Source organism: Argiope bruennichi, chromosome 5 (genome assembly GCF_947563725.1).
Source record: "Argiope bruennichi chromosome 5, qqArgBrue1.1, whole genome shotgun sequence".
Lineage (NCBI taxonomy): Eukaryota > Metazoa > Arthropoda > Arachnida > Araneae > Araneidae > Argiope > Argiope bruennichi.
In genome coordinates, this window is record NC_079155.1 from 35,268,535 (window position 1) to 35,286,512 (window position 17,978).

The 17,978-nt window shown below is 28.8% G+C and overlaps 1 protein-coding gene and 1 long non-coding RNA gene across 3 annotated transcripts in view; one reads left to right on the forward strand and one right to left on the reverse strand.

The window, feature by feature from the left end:
* The window catches only part of LOC129968826 (protein kinase C, brain isozyme-like), a 195,985-nt gene that overhangs the window by 145,773 nt on the left and 32,234 nt on the right, over positions 1-17,978 (forward strand). Inside the window, exons 14-16 of one of the 2 annotated variants that reach the window (XM_056083099.1) lie at positions 1,607-1,714; positions 3,424-3,564; positions 9,868-11,272. In XM_056083099.1, coding sequence (XP_055939074.1) covers positions 1,607-1,714; positions 3,424-3,564; positions 9,868-10,038 — 420 coding nt within the window. In that variant the 3' untranslated portion in view covers positions 10,039-11,272. Of the gene's footprint in view, positions 1-1,606; positions 1,715-3,423; positions 3,565-9,867; positions 11,273-17,978 lie in introns of those variants that run through there. The other variant, XM_056083100.1, reaches the window with a different exon arrangement.
* Positions 1-17,978, reverse strand: part of LOC129968827 (uncharacterized) — a 35,106-nt gene that overhangs the window by 16,445 nt on the left and 683 nt on the right. The window lies entirely within an intron of this gene.

The following is a 17,978-nucleotide window of genomic DNA, read 5'->3' on the forward strand; positions in this document are numbered from 1 at the left end:
TTGCAATTTTATTTTATAATAAATTAGCAGAATCTGCACAGCTCTAATCAAGACGTGATAAGTATTTGCGAAATATAAAAAAATAGCAATAATTAAAATAAAATTATATATAAAAATAAAAAATAATATAGATTTTGCACGTTTATTTTACTCTGAGACACTATCTCCTACTGAATTGCAGGCAATAAAAATCGAAACAGTTAACTAGAAACGGAGACGAAAAACAAAAGTTGTATGTATAGAGAAAGACCAAGAAATTAAAAATTAGAAATGATATCACATGATGTGTTTAACACATGTGTGATCACAGTTTTATTGTCTACAGTTAAACACATAATGTGTTTAACTGTAGACGATAAAAATCAAAACAATTAATTAAAAATGAAGACATGTTTAAAAAAAAGAGAGAGAGAGAGAGAGACAGAGAGAAGAAATTAGATAATTTTCATGGTTCTTGGAATCTTAATTCTCGCTTGGCTTCTAACCAAGTCAGCAGAGAAGTAAAATTTTCCCTCTTTAATAGGCGACCATAATATTTATACTCAATTAACATTTCTCATAATAATTCAATTCTCAACATAATATTACACTCACTCAACAATCAAAAACAATTAAATTAAAATCATGATATATGCGACGAGATGGATTGCAGAGGATTTTGATTATATTTAATTTAAAATCTTTAAATATAATTTCATATCCATTATTCCATTAAATTGTCAGACATTAAAGCGTGTCATTTTAATTGTCCTGCATATGTTAACATTCTTCTCATTAACCTTTCTAATGATAATCAGTCCCATGACATCAACATTATTAAAAATGTAAGCTTCTTTCTAATTTTGTGGTTATGTAACTTCACTCTTTTATTCCTCTTGGCAATTACGCAGATTTTAAACAAAATCCAGCTTTAGCTTTTAACAATCGTATAAAACCACATGATCAAATATTTAATAAAACAAGGAAAACAAAATGAGTTTTATTCACAAGAATAAAAATATTGTAAAATATATTTAAGAGAACATCTGAAATAAAGAATTTTACAGTAACTAGGTTGGCATCATATTGCAAAGATATTTTTTTTAATGTTAAAGTGATGCAAAAATAATTTTTAAGAGAATATTACAGGAAAAATATTTATCGCAAAAAAAACATAAAAAATCCAGCCTAATCTATCTAACCTAAATAATCTAGCCTAATTTTTAATTAATAAATTTTTTTTAAAAAAATGAAGTTTACTTTTCCGTTGTTCAAAGTATATCTGTGTAAAATTTGGCATTTTAAAGTCAAATAGTCTAGCGTGGAAGGATATCGACACACACACACATTTATTTTGTTATAAATAAAAAAATTTTAATTAGATTTCAAACAGTGTAATTTTTCATTCATTTTTTTTAATGAATAGCAACTGGAAAACAATACTAAGATTTTTTTTCAATAGAAAAATTAATTTTTTTAAAAGCAAATTATTTTATATTTGTTTAATATTTTTTCTTTTGGTATTTTTTAATATAATGATACAACTTAATAAAAGAAAAGCATGTGTTGTTGTTGTTCATTTGATTTATCAGCTTACAGATTTAATTTATACATTATTTTTGCACAGCCCCCATTTGACGGTGAAGACGAAGAAGAGCTTTTTGCATCTATCACTGACCATAATGTTTCATATCCAAAATCTCTTTCCAAAGAAGCGAAAGAAATCCTCAAAGGTGTAAGTAGCTTCAGGATTCTCTTTATCTTATTATATCATCCTATATATTTATGAACAAATACAATTTTGGCCTCTTTATTTAATTAATTTTTGAGATATTTTTTATAGATATAAACCTAAATATAATAAATAGATAACACCTAAAATATTTACCCAGCAATAATGACTGAGTTTTATTCCATTTTAATCTCTTATGCATGAGTTGATTTCATGGTTTCTCTAACATTGTATTCTTAGATATCGAAATTGTTATCGCCTTTTAAACCGAGTAATTATGATTTCCTTACACTTGTGGTGAATAGCATATAAGCCAGTTAACAACTACGCTACACGGGCATATGCTTTTGTATCCTGGTTATGTTACTGGACTGCGAACCACAAGGCCTTAGGTTCTATCCTCGCATATCGCTAAATTGGTGACCTCGCACGATGAACCTTCAACCTTCGTACAGCTGTTGTGGCGCCATCTACCCGCAACAAAAGTCGTCAGACTCACTTGACGCAGCAACCACACACACGCTCACCATAACGCTTGACACTACTCAAATGGGTACAGGCGCATTAGAATCCACAGCTAATAAATACATCACCACTCAACAGCCATTTCGTTCGACTCACTGGAAGGAGAGTCTGGGGTGAATAGCATATAAGCCAGTTAACAACTACGCTACACGAGCATATGCTTTCGTATCCTGGTTATGTTACTGGACTGCAAACCACTAGGTCCCAGGTTCTATCCTCGCTCATCACAATCCGCTAAACACTTGTTCTGTTCATTTGTACATGAACAACTCTGGTGGTTTCAAGTCACAGGATATAATTGTCTTCATAGTCTAACTTCACTTTCTTATTCCTTACCTAAAATGTGCAGTTGATTCAAACATTCAACATTAAATAACAAATGTAGGTATTAAATATACCGCATCATTTACATGACAAATTTAACTGTCCAATCACTTCAACTGAATTACACTTAATGATAAAAAAAGCATAACAATGCAGCCTACCCAATATATCCTTTAATATGCCTTAAAGAGTTTACTTTACAGATTATAAGAAAATGTTGAGGAAATAAAAAAGAAAAGAAAATATATAAGAATTTTACTAAAAAATAAAAAAAATTTTATTTCGTAGGTTTAAGCGATTAAAAAGAAACACTTAATGAAATATTTGCATTTACAATAAAAACAGTTTAAATTTCATTGTGACTATGAAAGGTATTTTTCTATCTTAAGCATCAAAATATAGTTCTTTAAAAAAAAAATTTTAATTGAGGGGAAATTGGATAACAGTTAAATTGATGTCATTGGAAAGATTGCAAAAGACAGCAGATGATTGTTAAAAGTATATGTAAATTGCCATCAATAAGAGAATAAATATCAGTTTCATATGTTTTTGATTCTTTGGTATTTATAGTAGATACAGACATGTGAAGCATGAACAAATTCAACTATCAAATAAATTTAATGAATTAAAATTGAAAGTATTATAGATGATTGAATTGAGCAAGGATAGAACCGGGGACCTTATGGTTCGCAGCCCAGTAACATGACCACAATACAAAAACAATTGCCCATGTAGTTTAGCTGTTAACTGTCTTATAAGCTCACCATAGTATATTGAAATTCAATTTTACATTATATATATAATTATAAGTACTGTGTTGTTTTTATACAGTTCTTTCATTTTTTGTTAATTTTCTATTCCAGTTCCTCACTAAGAATCCCGACAAGCGATTGGGGAGTGGAGTGAAAGGCGAAGAAGATATTCGCATCCATCCGTTTTTCAGGAGGATCAGCTGGGATAAGATAGAGAACAAAGAAGTACAACCTCCATTCAAGCCAAAAATTGTAAGTCCATTCAGTATTATCTTTCTTACAAATTATTTATTGCAGTAGAATGAAGATTTTTTTTTAAATTTGCCAAACATTAAATTGAATACTTTTTCATTATATTTCTATTCATGAAAAATGATTTAGAAAATGAGATTTTGATACTCATAATTTGATATCTGAAGCTCTATTCAAAATATATTTTTTTATATATAGACATCAAAAAACAAGTTTTAAAAAATCAGAATGTGACCGTATTTTAATAAAATGATTTTTTTTTTTTTCGTTTTGTTTATAATTTTTAACATCTGAATTCACCAACATAGTCTTCATTGAAAAATGCAGTTTTCATTGTCGATAAAACGATATCTAATTTGATAGCATACTCAACATTTTGTGTATATCTTTATTTTTGGGATATTATGATAAAATTATGTGATGATTGAAATTTAATGAAAAACAATTTTAAAATTAATTTGTAGTATTGCATAAAATTTCTTGCTTTATTTTGAGCTGAATGATTAGATACTGTATCTCTATATTTTTTATAGTAAACTGATAGCTACTGCTTGAACTATTACTATACATATTAGAAAAAAATAAATATATTCTTGTTCAATCTTTGAAAAATATGATATTCTGTTCTGCTTGTGCTTGACGAAACTTTTATAAGCAAGTTGTATGTGAAAGGCGACATTTACTAAATATGAAGTAAGATTTTATTAAAACGAGGGAGAACTATATCATGATCTAAATTTAAAAAAGTTGTGTAAAAAAAACCTTATTGACCTTTTTTTTAAAATAATTTACATGTTTACTTTCATACATATGTACCAGGCTTGCGTCTTAGTATATAGATTTTTTCTAATTACCTTAATTCTCAGAGCTGTTATTTAGTTATTCGAAATAAAACTTTTATATACTACAACAATTTCAACATTTATCCGTATGACAAAAAAAAATTACGAAATCATCATTAGTTTTTCATCTTTTGTTTCATCATAAATCGTCATTTTCTTATACATTAATATTCTATTTGTGGTGGGAATATTTATGTCAATTTATATGTGAAATATAAAATTAATACTTTTATAATAGATCATTTCATATAACATATCTTTAGAAATCTGCTTTAAACTATAAATAAATTTTACTGAAATTCTGTAACATTTGAATGCTAGTTATATGCTTTCTGCATAATGTCACAAAAAGTAAATACCAGCATATTCTGAATGAAAAGCTAAATATGTATATCTATTTATTATTGTTGATAATAAACAGCAAACTTTTTTCACCTTGGAAATACTATTTCTTATCAAAATGAGCTTCTTAATATCAAAAAACTCAGCTGGTTTTATATTCTTTGCAAATTTCAACAAATACAGTATAATGATAATTAATAAATGTTAAACAGTGTCATAATAATTACAGAATAGTTAACAATTCTAGAATTATAAAATACCATAAGTATTTCGCTGTTTCATTTCAATATTGTCAGTACATTAAAAATGTGAAATGAATAATGTAAAAATAATTTACAATTGTATTATTTGAGATTTATGAATTGATATTTTGAATGTAATTAATAGTTGGATTTAATTGTTTTATACAATATATGTTAACTATAAATAGTAGCATTAGAGTAATATGGAAACCAATATTTTAAATATAAATTAGATGTTTTGAGTTGATATGCTTTGATTGTTATCAAATGATAGTATTTTAAAATTAATATATTTGTGAGAAAAAGAAAGTCCACATCATTATAAAAATAATATAATGTATAATAAATGTTCCTGTAAGAAAGATATTCATTTCTGTTGCAGTGCAAATTCTTTTGTTATCCAAATAAACTCATTAATAGCATTACTTTTCCACTTTACTTTATTTTTGAGAAAATAACTATAAGTAATAAACCAGTTAAGATGCTTTTTTTTTTAAATCGGAGTAATAATTGAATCTAATGCATTAATATTTTTTAAAAAATAGATAAATAGAAATTTTGAATAAAAATAAAAATTAACATTTTTATTATAAGAATTATTATCTTCATTTGATTGAAAACATTATTTAGAAAATTATGTTTCGTGGTAAAGAAATAAAATTTTCAGTGCTTTGATACAAAATGAAATAAAAAAATATCTTAGTCATTGTTTATGTTCTTTACTAATTAATAATCTACAATATTCTTCAATTATTTAGTTTCTCACTTTTGAAAATGAGAATGATACATTAATTAGAGAGCTAAAGTATAAACATCAAATGGGTTTTAAGAAACAAAAATGTAATTTAAATGTTTCGCTTACAGTACACAATTTCTCATATTTTAAATTTAGAATTCATAATTTATAATTTCTGTTTAAATATTATATGTTTTTATAACATTTTGATTAATAAATTATTGTGCATTGAAACAATATTGAAATCTGCTATTCTTTACATAACATATCAAACCAATAAGTCACCCTTTCATAACTTTTCATTTGTATACCTGAAAATTTAACTAAAACATGGATAAATTATAATTTTACTTTTTAATTTAATTTTAATAATAAATTTTGAGAATTCTGCACTAGTATAGCTGTTTCAATACAATTTCCACATAAATCCTGCAGAGTAAATTGGATGGTTATTATGCAATTTCACGCTGAGAGAAAAGCACTTTGCATGCTCTATGCTTTCTTCTTTCTCTTTTTTATGAATATTTTGCCTTGCAATCTAAGCATATCTTTTACTTCAAGCAAAATACTTTCTTCTCGCCAATTTAGATGCAATTGATGAAATCCTACTTCAATAAGTAAGGAATATTTTTATAAAGAAATTGAAGAAACTGAAATAATGGTTTATGGTTATGATTGGCTTATGATTTTAATAAGCATTTTATTTAACCTAAAATATCAATATATTGAATCTATTGAATTATTGTGCATCATTTTATAAAATGATTTCTTAAAATTTAATTCTTGCATAGGGTTTTTTTTAATTTTAAAATTTTTGATAAGTAATTTAGCATATGTAAATTTTAGAATAGCTGTACAAAATATTTATTTTCTTTCAGCTAGGACTATGAAACATGTTATGCAGCTGTAAAACAATTAATAATATTGGTTTAATTAATTCTCAGAATAATGATCTTAATCTTAAAAGTAAATAGTGAATGTATTTTGAAATTTTTTATATCTATAAGTAAGTAATCACTTAATTAGCATTTTTAAGATTTTTCTTCATGCAGCATTTTGAAAAAAGTGTCCTAAATAATGCTTCAGGTATCAAATTGATGAATATATTGCACTATATTGATATATTGCACTGTATTAGCCTACATTTTAACAAATTTATACTGTCTATCAGCAGCATATTATTTGCACTTTTTGTTGCATGGATGTTGTAAGTGTTAGAACAAAAATTCATTTTCTTAAGTATTAAAGTGAGGACATATTTCTAAAGGAGTGTAATAAAAGGAAAAACGCTGTTTTTTTAAAAAATTGATTAACATTTTTTTAAAAAATTTACTATCTAGTAAAATATCTAATAAATCTATTAAATTTACCAAAGATTTAAAAAAAATATTTTTTTTTCCAATATTTTTATATTAATATGTTACTTTAATTTCTAATTAATAACTATAACATGAGTGCTAAATTAGTACTACTTAGCAATATATATATATATATATATATATATATATATATATATATATATATATATATATATATATATATATATATATATATATATATATATATATATATATATATATATATATAAAAATTTAAATAATTATCCAATATTTTTTTTTTAATTTTAAAAATAAATTTATATGTATGATAATACTTTCTTAGAGCTACACTGGTTTCATTAAATTGGCAATTCTTTTTAAATATATATATTGTGATGTGTTTAGAAACAATACTTAAGAAAATGTGAATTTGTTCCAATATTTTTGACGTCCTGTATAAATATTACTGTGAACAGCTTCATACTGGCTATGCTCTAAAAGTATTTTCTAGCATTTTTTTTTTTTTTTTTTATTTAAAATTGTTATTTCTTGAATGCTGGCAAATTTTAAATTGATAAAAATGTTGTATACACATAAGTCTCAGTATTTTAAAGTGACTGAAAGTGAAGCTTATTTATGCAAGGTGAAGCTCTCATTGTTCCTGAATGTTATATATTTGCAAATACTTTGATCACCATGGGTGAAATGGAACCCTGATATTTCTCATGGAATCTTTGTCTTTGATCTGAGGAAGATCGATTAGTCCATAATGTATTTGTCATGATCTGACTCCATGTAAGGGTTTGGAAGCAATCACTCCTCGGTTATATCAAAAATATAGCTTTATTAGACACACAACAACATCGCACGCTCTGTCCCTCGGAGCTACTCTGGTTATGTTTTTCTCCGCTCCCCGAGAGGCGGGAAACTGAGTCATACTGCGCATTCAAGGCCAATTTATGATTAATGGAGATGAAACGCATATCAAACTTAGGCGCGCTTTCTCCGAGAGAATTAGAACGATCGCTACAGATCCTTAGACCAATCAACGAATTTATAGCAAATATTGCTAAATTTTGTACCATGCAAACTTCCTCTGTTGTTTGTTGAAGTAATAAAAAAAAATTTACTGAATGAATCATGAAATCTAACATCCAAAATATTTCTGATAGAAAAGTGGAATGAAATTATCTGTTTCATGGTAAACAGTGGTAGATTTCCGATTAAGACTGCTGGCCTGAAATAGCCTTTAAAACATGTTATTAGCCTAGTTGTCAAATAGATAAATTTGTACATAAGCACAAATTCTATATGAATTAAATATATTTGAATTACACTAAAGTCCTTTCGAGTGCAAAGGATCAAGTTGCTATATTTTTCATTGAGTTCGTTCACTTAGATTATAATTAAATTGTATACAAATGTGATTGCAATGCAGTCATGAGTTATGAAAAGACTAATAAATATAAACATGCATTTAATATAATCAACTAAAATAAAATTTAAAAAATCGCTGACTTCCTCAGCGGGCTTGTCTATGACAAGTGCCATAAGCGACAACAACAACAAAATAAAAATAAAATAAAGTTAACTAAATTTAAAAAGAGATATTATCAATTTAATGATTAAATTAAAATTGTGTTGAAATGCGAAATTAAATTGCCCAGATTAATAAAACAAGGATACCATATTTGTGCACTGCCTAGGGCCACAAAAAACGCCGAAGTTTGCCACTAATTACATATTCTCACTGGAAATGTGGCCGGATTATTGTGTACTTTGATACTTGAGCATGGTCATCATGCTATCCGCACTAATTGATATTCCAATTCAGATTCTTGGAATATCTTTTGAAAGAAAAATTACTGTAGAGAAGCAGAATTTTTTATTGCTAAACGGCAATTTGATTTCTGTTGAAAACACCCTTTGGGTAATAAATCAGTTTCTTATCAGGTTTAACTGTCTATTCTTAATCCACACAAGAGTTGTCTGTGAATGGACTTCGTAATTGTGAATAATGATCAGATGTCGATGAAATTACATTCTTCTAATTTATACTTCGTACCTGTTGGAAAATTTATTGTGTATCACTCTTATTTACATGGGGGTCTTTGCTGAAAATTAAAATGCTTCTTGAACGTTTTGACCCCCTCCAATGTCATTGCTTCGATCTGATTGTGATGGCGAAGCGCCAGGGGGCAATTGGGGATATTAATATTCCAGGCGCCAGTTTTATGGTGAATTATTGAGATAAAACATTAGAGAATCCATATATATCATTTTTTGAAATAAAAAATCATACAAGGGCGAAATAAGTAATATCCTGATCTGTGCACTATTTATTTACTAAACCACTGATAACTACTACGGATGAAACACCCATTTTATGGCTAGAGCGCCTATTACTCTAGCTGGGCCTCTTTTGACAAAATGGTGTCCAATATTTTAAATGAAGTCTTATTGACAAGAGTAGTGGGCAATAAGAGCTATGAAGTCAAGAAATTATAATAAACATTTCCATTGTCTGCACTCATATTTCTGAAGTGTATTTCTAACATACTTGGAGAGATGCTCTGAGTACAATTGTATATTCAGAACAGAAATTTTAGGATTAACTGGACTTATGTGTATTGTACCTTCTAATAGCATGTTTTTTAAAAACTTTTAGAGCATCGCCATTATAGCTTGAGCACACTTGTATATTCTTAACATTAAACTGCCTTTTTTTTTTATTTAATTTCTTCTTTATAATTTTTCATTGCCTGCTTACTATGGTTTTACTCTTCTCTTTTATTTTTTTTCTTTCCCTCTCTGTCCTGCAGAAGAATCCGCGTGCGGCTGAAAATTTCGATCCTGTCTTCACAAATGCCAAAATAACACTGACCCCTGCTGACTCTTCGGTCCTGGACAACCTGAGCGGCAACGAGTTCAACGGATTCACTTTTGTCAATCCTTTTTATGTGCCAGTGCAATCAAAAGATGTGGAAGCTTAAAATATTCGACTCCAATCAATAGCTTCCTCTTGTTTCATCACCCTGTACTACTAGATCTTATATATATATATAAGCTTATAATCTTCTTACCCCGAGACAATTGTGATGATCAAAAAAACTGAGAGTAGGGCTGTGGGGAAAGGGATAGACCTCGGATATTTTATGTCCGTAACGATAAGAGTTTCTTTTACTGTTGATTTGAATATGCATACAAAGTGCAGAGAACGTTAACTTTTTTTTTTAAGTTGAAATAAAATAATTATACCAAATGAATGCTTAGCACAGTAGTTCTCAGCTCTTTATATTTCAACCACCTGTGGCAAGCGACCAACAGGAGCATGGACTGTGTTTCATAACCTCTTCCCACCTCGTTGATGAAACTAAATCTTTTGAATCCACAGGGCTGGATTTAACCTTGTAGATGACAGCGAGCTTTTTAAGCTCCGGGGATTCTCGCATCGTCCTCGACTTCCAAAATCAGAACCCGCATATTAAAAAAATTAATTAAAATTTAAAAGTAGTTTTAAAATAAATAATTAAAAAATAGAAATCTTTTTAACGCATCCTAATTATTCAGATTTAACGTTTGTCAAAAATGCTAACTTATGAATTGACCAAACAATTGTAAAAAGAAACTGAATCGTATTATTCCGCTAACAAATTTGAAAATGTTTGAAAAAAATAAATAATAATAATAATAATTTTCTGAAATTTGAACTATTTTTTAAGTTACTTCAAGTGCATAAAACCGCAAAAAGGAAGAAAGAAATTTACAGTCGTCGAGGCCCTATTCAGGTGCCCACTTTGCTTATTCGATAAACAAGCTTTAAGAATACAACTATGCAAATTCTCAAGATATCTTCAAACAAGGATTCTGACTGACTATCAGGGGACCCTTCGGCACCATCTTTCTGAAAGCAATGAAGTGAAACTACTGTTTGTCTACCTCAAGAATAGCTCCCGCCAATATGTCTACGATAGTCTGTTGCCGTGGAAACAAGACCTGCTCGATTTTCAATGGGGGATTTAAAAAGAAAGGCATCCATTTTGGCTTACTGATCGCCTTGATGACGTATTGGCGATTTTTTTTAATTGATTTATAAAGAATGAAAAAAAAATGTTTAATATATTAATTATATAATAATATTTAAACTTTTAGACATAAAAATGAAATATTAATGAATATGCAGTAAAGATGAAAATTATTACAATAAAAAAGTAATTATTTAACTTTTTAATAATTGTTTAATATTTTCATAACTATTAATAATTATCAAGGACTTTAGATTATTAATAAAATGACAGAACTTCGTTGATTATTAAACTTTCAGCATGTATTTTCCAACAATTTTTAAGGCAAAACAGTTTTAAAAATAAAATAAAATAAAATACCGTCTATATTTCGAAAATAATGTTCATTCAAGCATTTCAAAATCCTCTAAATCACTCTCACAAGTTTTGGTTTCTTCTGAATCAGAATCATCATTGGTATCAATTTGAAATGACAGTTCGTCCACTAAATCTTCTAACAGTCCATCTTTCTCCCAATAATTATTTTCAAGCTTTTCTACGTTTTTGCAATGCGCTGCCCATTCTGCCGAAGTAACTTCAGTGACAGCTGTTTGAAGAAGAGATTTCAGATTGTTCAAACTTAAATCGCCAGTAACATTTCGTTCCTTTATTATTCTTTTTACAGAGGACCACACAAATTCGATTGCGTTCAAATCGCAATGATAAGGGGGTAGTCGGATAACTTCATGTCCTTCTTTCTCTATTAAATTATCAATTTTATAGACAATTTTCTTTGGACGATTACTGTCTATAAGAGAGAACAGTTCCGCTTTTCGCATTTTTTGATCGCAGGGTAATTCCGTTGTTTTTCAACCAGTCTATCATAACTTTTTTTGTAGAATACTTCGTTGGAGTGGGGTTTTCGACAGTTGTATGATACGATGCATTATCCATGCATACGACACTGTTTGGTTGCAAATTTGGAAGAAGTTTTTCCAACACCCATTTTTTAAAGTTTTCATAGTTCATTTGCCCGTGATAGTCGCCGCTTTTTGTTGATGCTTTATATACTAGTAAAGCACCCATAAGGAAACCCGTTGATGACCCAGCATGAACAACTATAAGTCTATTTTTCGAATTAACATTTGCTATAGCTCCCAAAACTGTATCATCTTGCCAGCATTTCTTAAATGTCAAATTGCTGTCTACCCAAGTTTCATCAATATAGACAATCGGTCGTCCAGCTTTCCTGTGACATCTCATTTCTCTCAAATATCTGTGTCTCCAAAAAACAATATTTGGTCTTTCCATGAGTACTTTTCTATTATTCACGCACTTCTTCCATCGGAAATTCATTGAATGTAAGACTTTGCACAATGTGTCTTTTTGCCACGAAAATCCAATTTTTTCTTTCAACACGGGTAGTAATTTTCTGAGGGATGGTACTTTCCTTTCTTTTATGTAAAAGTCTTGAATTGTTTGCCGTATAACACACTTGTCAAAGTTGTCTATTTCACAGTTTCGCTTACTAGGTCTTTTACGGTATTTACCGGGTGATTTTAAAACTGTCGATGAGCCCGATGATGAAACTTCCTTTCTTATTTTTTTTATTGTAGCTTCAGAAATTCCAGTTGCTTGAGAAGCCCTTTTCAGAGCTTGTGGGAGTGAAATTAACGCAGATTTCGATGAAGCTTCATTGGAACAAAATTCCGCAATATTATATACAATTTTACGTGCCTGCGATTTCAAAATTTCACCCTTCCTTAACTTAAAGACCATCTTGCAGGTTTAGCAAAATAGCAAAATCAATTTAACCAGTAAGGAACAAATAATTTTAAAAGCAAAAGCAAAATAAACACAAGGATAAGATAACGAGTGCAACTCTTTTAAATCCAAGAAGACGAATGACGTGATGTAACCTTTAATTCCGCCAATTCCCTATACCCTTAATCCCCATTAGAAATGAACTAGTCTTGTTACTACAGCGACCGCCACTAGATAGACTTCTTGGCGGGAGCTATTCTTGTGATAGACAGACAGTACCTATTCGGTAATTTGCGACTAACAATAGATAAACTTCACAAGGAGAGTGAAATTTCAATGCTTCAGTTAATAGCTTTTAGACTAAGAGGAAATATGCAACGATCTTTATGCTCTTCCATGTCGTTGTGAAAATTAAGATGCAAATAGAAAGGAGAATGTTATTTTGTTCTATAGGAAAGAATTTACAACTTCTCATCCAATCACATGTCTCAATGAGATCTCAATTATCTGTTTTTATTCATCTAAATGGTTAATTATAAGTTATAGTTAATTAAAAAATAGAAATATGCATCTATGATAAAGTTAAAAAGTTTATAAATCTTGAAATGAAATTGATATAGCAAAATTTCTGATTAAAAAGAATGAAATAATGAAGGGGAAAAGCTAAGCTATTTAATGGCTGGGCAGCCCGACTTAGTTCTTTTGAACTTTAATTGGAACCTTACATTGTCACCTTTTTCCCCAAATAAAAATTCTCAAAATATCCACATAAATTCTATATTAATTTTCAATCTGTATAAAATATTTAGGCATAGTAAGATATGATCTTTACTTCGCTGAAATTTTTATTCCTATGTATTAAAGGACAAAATTCCCAAAAATTTCTTCTCAAATTCTCTGGGGATATGTGGAATCTGAAGTTGAGAACTACTGCTGAATAAAATTCTTTACTGCTAATAATTATTCATAAATATTAATCTTTTCAAAATATAAGAAATATTTTTACAAATTTTATAATTTTTTTTCTTTGCCTAAAATTTTTATTTTAAGAAAATGATTTTGATTCAATCATAATATTTATTTAAAATTTTTAAAAATATTGTATTTTTTAGCATTTAATGAAATATGTAATATAGTTAGTATTTCAAAATTACATATTATTATTATTTATTTATTTATTTCCTTTTGAAATTTTCATCTTTCATTTAAAAATGGTTCTAAATTATCAATAGAAGATTTTTAATTTGATTTATGATATATATATATATATATATATATATATATATATATATATATATATATATATATATATTACTAATAATTTTACTCAACATTTTCACTAGATTGAAATTGCCGAGTTCATACCTTTTAAATTTATTTTATGAATATTTTTAATTGATGCATATTTAATTTTAATTTTTAACTATAAAAATGATCTGAACCTCCAGATGAACTCGGTTCATATTAGGCGCGAAAAGCCACTTGCGTGCGCATTCTATTCCTTCCCCCACATTTTTGATGAGCTTTCAGCATGAATGAGATTGTATCTCCTCTTTTTGATATGAGAGTGTTTTAAATGTAACGATGAGGGTTATACAGAATGTTTTAAATTAATCTTAATAAGTCAAAAGCAGTGTGTGAAAAAAAAACTATAAAGCAAAATGTCATTACTGCTATAGAGCATTTCCTAAATTGCAATACTTATAAACGAATATCGGAACTTTTTTCCTTTAAAAAATTGAGTTTTAAATATGCAACTTTATTTATAATCGCGAACAGTGTGAACAGATATTCAAAAGTAATAACATATATTGACGGAATCATGGCTAGTTAATTAAACATTGAAGAGAGCAATTCCTCAAGTATTTCCAGATTAGTTCAGCGAGGTCTCTATTAAAAGCTGAAATGTCCAAGTTAATCATTTAGTAACACTTACGGTGTACTGAAATGCAGAGTTTCGCATTATATTCCGAATGTAATTTTTTTTTTACTTGCACATGATTATCTTGACGAACAAGTTCAACAGCAACTTGTTCAGAAATCTGGGAAGATTTGTAATCGAAGTACGACTGGGGAAAAAGAAGCTGTCGGCAGAGCGCATGCTCAAACCTTGAAAGGGAATTTGCATTAAAATGAACCTTGTAGCAATCCTTTTATAATGGCTGGGGTGATTCCCACAATATAAATTATTACTTTTGGATACACTTAGCACAGATTTCTTGTATATTTTCTAACTCAGTTACATTCCATACATATTTCTGGCCCTGCGTACCTTAAAAGTATGCTATGCAAAAGGCGTAACTCTAAAGGAATGTTGCATACTATGAAAGTATGTTCAACTGCAGTTATATGAAAATTATTGTTACATATGTTTTTTGTTGTTGTTGTTTTTATCATTAGTTGCCAAAAAGTGAAAGTTTTGTTAAGTGTATAATAATGAGTATCAGCAATATTGGTTATAATATAAATGATTTGCGAGCTATCTATTTTGATACGATAGATCAATAGCTTTTTATATATAAAAATTAACTGATTGATTTAGAACATTCATTTTTACCAATGGTTGTGATATTTTAGTCCTTAAATGTTTTGAAACAAACCTTCAAGAAGGTTCGTGCATATCATTTAGAAGAAGAAGGAAAAAAAAAAAACTGCTAGAGTTATCTTATACTACGTTCCGACATACGATTCTGTATAAACCCTGCTAGTAGCAAATGATAGATATGCGAGGGATACTTTCTACATTTCCCCTTTGACGAAGTAATCAATTTAGCTTATTATATACATATTAATTTGTATAATTGGGATTTCAAGTTTTATTTATGATCTAGATGTGAATTTTAATTCTTTTTTTTATATCAACAATTCAATACTTGGTTGCGAACAGATCATCAGAAAAAAAAGTATCGTGTTCTTCGCCAAGGCAATCAAATCTAATTCTGTACATAAAAAATATATATTGTTCCTCTTTAACTCGTAATGATTTTTACTTCTATAATGGTGGCAACATTCATTAAAATGTATTTATTGTGAGCTTCTTTATGAATTCGTGATGTAACTAGCTTTTTCGAGCGCTAACTGCACTAGTCGGCAAGAAGAGCCTCTTCCTCGAGCTGGGACAAGAAATGGACTTTCAAGAAATATTTACTATTTTCTCCTTTATAAAGTTGTTTATTTATAAGGTGCGTCTAAAAGGTACGGGGAACCTGAGCATAAAACAAATCACGGGAACAAAATATCTTTATTGTCTTTCAAAGTAACATCCATTGACTACAATACAATTTTGACATCTTTGATAAAGCGAAGGCCTCTTTTGGGATGGAGTGAAGCACAGATGTCATACGTCGTCGGATGTCTGTAAAATGTGTGCCCTTCAAGAATACCCTGAGGCGAGGAAACAAAAAGAAATCCGCAGGCGCCAGATCAGGTGAGTACGGTATACACGGCGTTTCGCCAAGAAATTGCGTACACGGATCACAGTATGGAGGCGGGCGTAGTCATGCGACAGACTCCGCTTACACTGTGAGCAAATACGTTGGATGCGCGGTAGTAACCTTTTTTCCTAATTCGTAACAAAACTTCATGTTAATCCTTTGCTCCATTTCAATTTGACGTGAGTTTTCGCACACACGCCGTTCGACTGGCCAGAGCAGAATAATCTGAGTCAATTTCTTATGCTCCTTGCTATAGGGCGTCTCTCCATAGGTCCCTTCCTGCGCATGCGCCTGGCCACATTTCTCACTCACGCTGCTTTTGAGACATTCATCCATTCATCGAACTTTTTAGACGCATCTTGTATATACAGTGACTTAATTTGCATTTTAATACTTGCAACCAATATTAGTATATACTTTAAATTAGAGCACTCTGTTAATTAATATTAAAAATGAATCAGTACTGTGAAAAATTACGTCTTCAATGTTTTTGTATGCCTCGTAAGAAAGTCGAAACTTAATTGCATTTATTTTAAGTTTTTTTTTTTTTTTTTTCGCATTTTCGCATTTTTGCATTTTTGTAGCTTTTAATTTCTTTTTTGACTTTTCGTTTAGCTAAGAATATAATGGTTTCTTTAATCGAAAATTAAAGTTTTTGAATACGTCCATCAAGGATTACTAATTCAAAATTTAAAAAATAGCATTTTTTTAGGAGTTAGTTACTTAGATAGGAAGCTTATGATTTTTATATTGAAACTTTTGAACAATCATTACTGTTTTTTTTTAAGTATTCTTTTCTCAAACCGTTTTTGTAGAAATGGGTTTCTAAAAAATATTTTTTTCAATAATTTCAATAAAAAAAATATAAGTTTAATAATTTAAATAAAATAAAAACAATGTGACCGCTTTTGTTTGAAAAATACAAAATGAATTAAAAGAATTGTCCTATTAGCACAAAAATATCGTTTAACGTTCATAATGCTGCCATAAATATTTGAATATTGCAGATTATATTCCCTTGGCAGAATGGTAATCAGATTATGCAATTTTGCTTAAAAACAGTCTAGATTTGAAAGTTTATTTATTTAATTCTTTTAGTTGTCTTTTCATAAAACTTCCTCCATTCGAATTCATATTATTCAGAAAAAAAAATTAAAATTTTAAATCTGATATTATTATTTCAGAATTCGTTAATTTCAAAATTCTTCCATTATGGATATCCTATCCCTTTCCATTCAGGGATATAAACTAAACACATTATATTTCGCGTCTAATGCCATATGCTTACCCAAATGCAATATTTCACATTTCCTTGCAATATTGGCTATTTTTTTCAGGTGCTAATAGGGAAACTTCGTGTATATTATACGTTATAAAATTCAAATGCAAGTCAATATATGCTTAGAGATTAATTTATCAATATAATTTGTATTAAATTATTAAAAAAATTACTTAATTTAGTTAATCAAATACATTGATCTTGTTGAAAAAGTAAAAATAATTTTTTAAAAAAATCTGGATTTTTAAAATTTTATCACTTTACAATCATAATTTTTAATTAATTGATTCTGCGTTTCCCACAAGCTCAGACTCAATGAGAACTTGAGAGAGGCCAAAGTCTAGGACTGCCGACTAGTGCTCATTATTTGTGCTTTGTAAATATTCTAGTGATTGAGTTATCTCCCACTGTTTAATCTTTGAAGTTTTTGCATGTTTTAACCTTGTGGCACA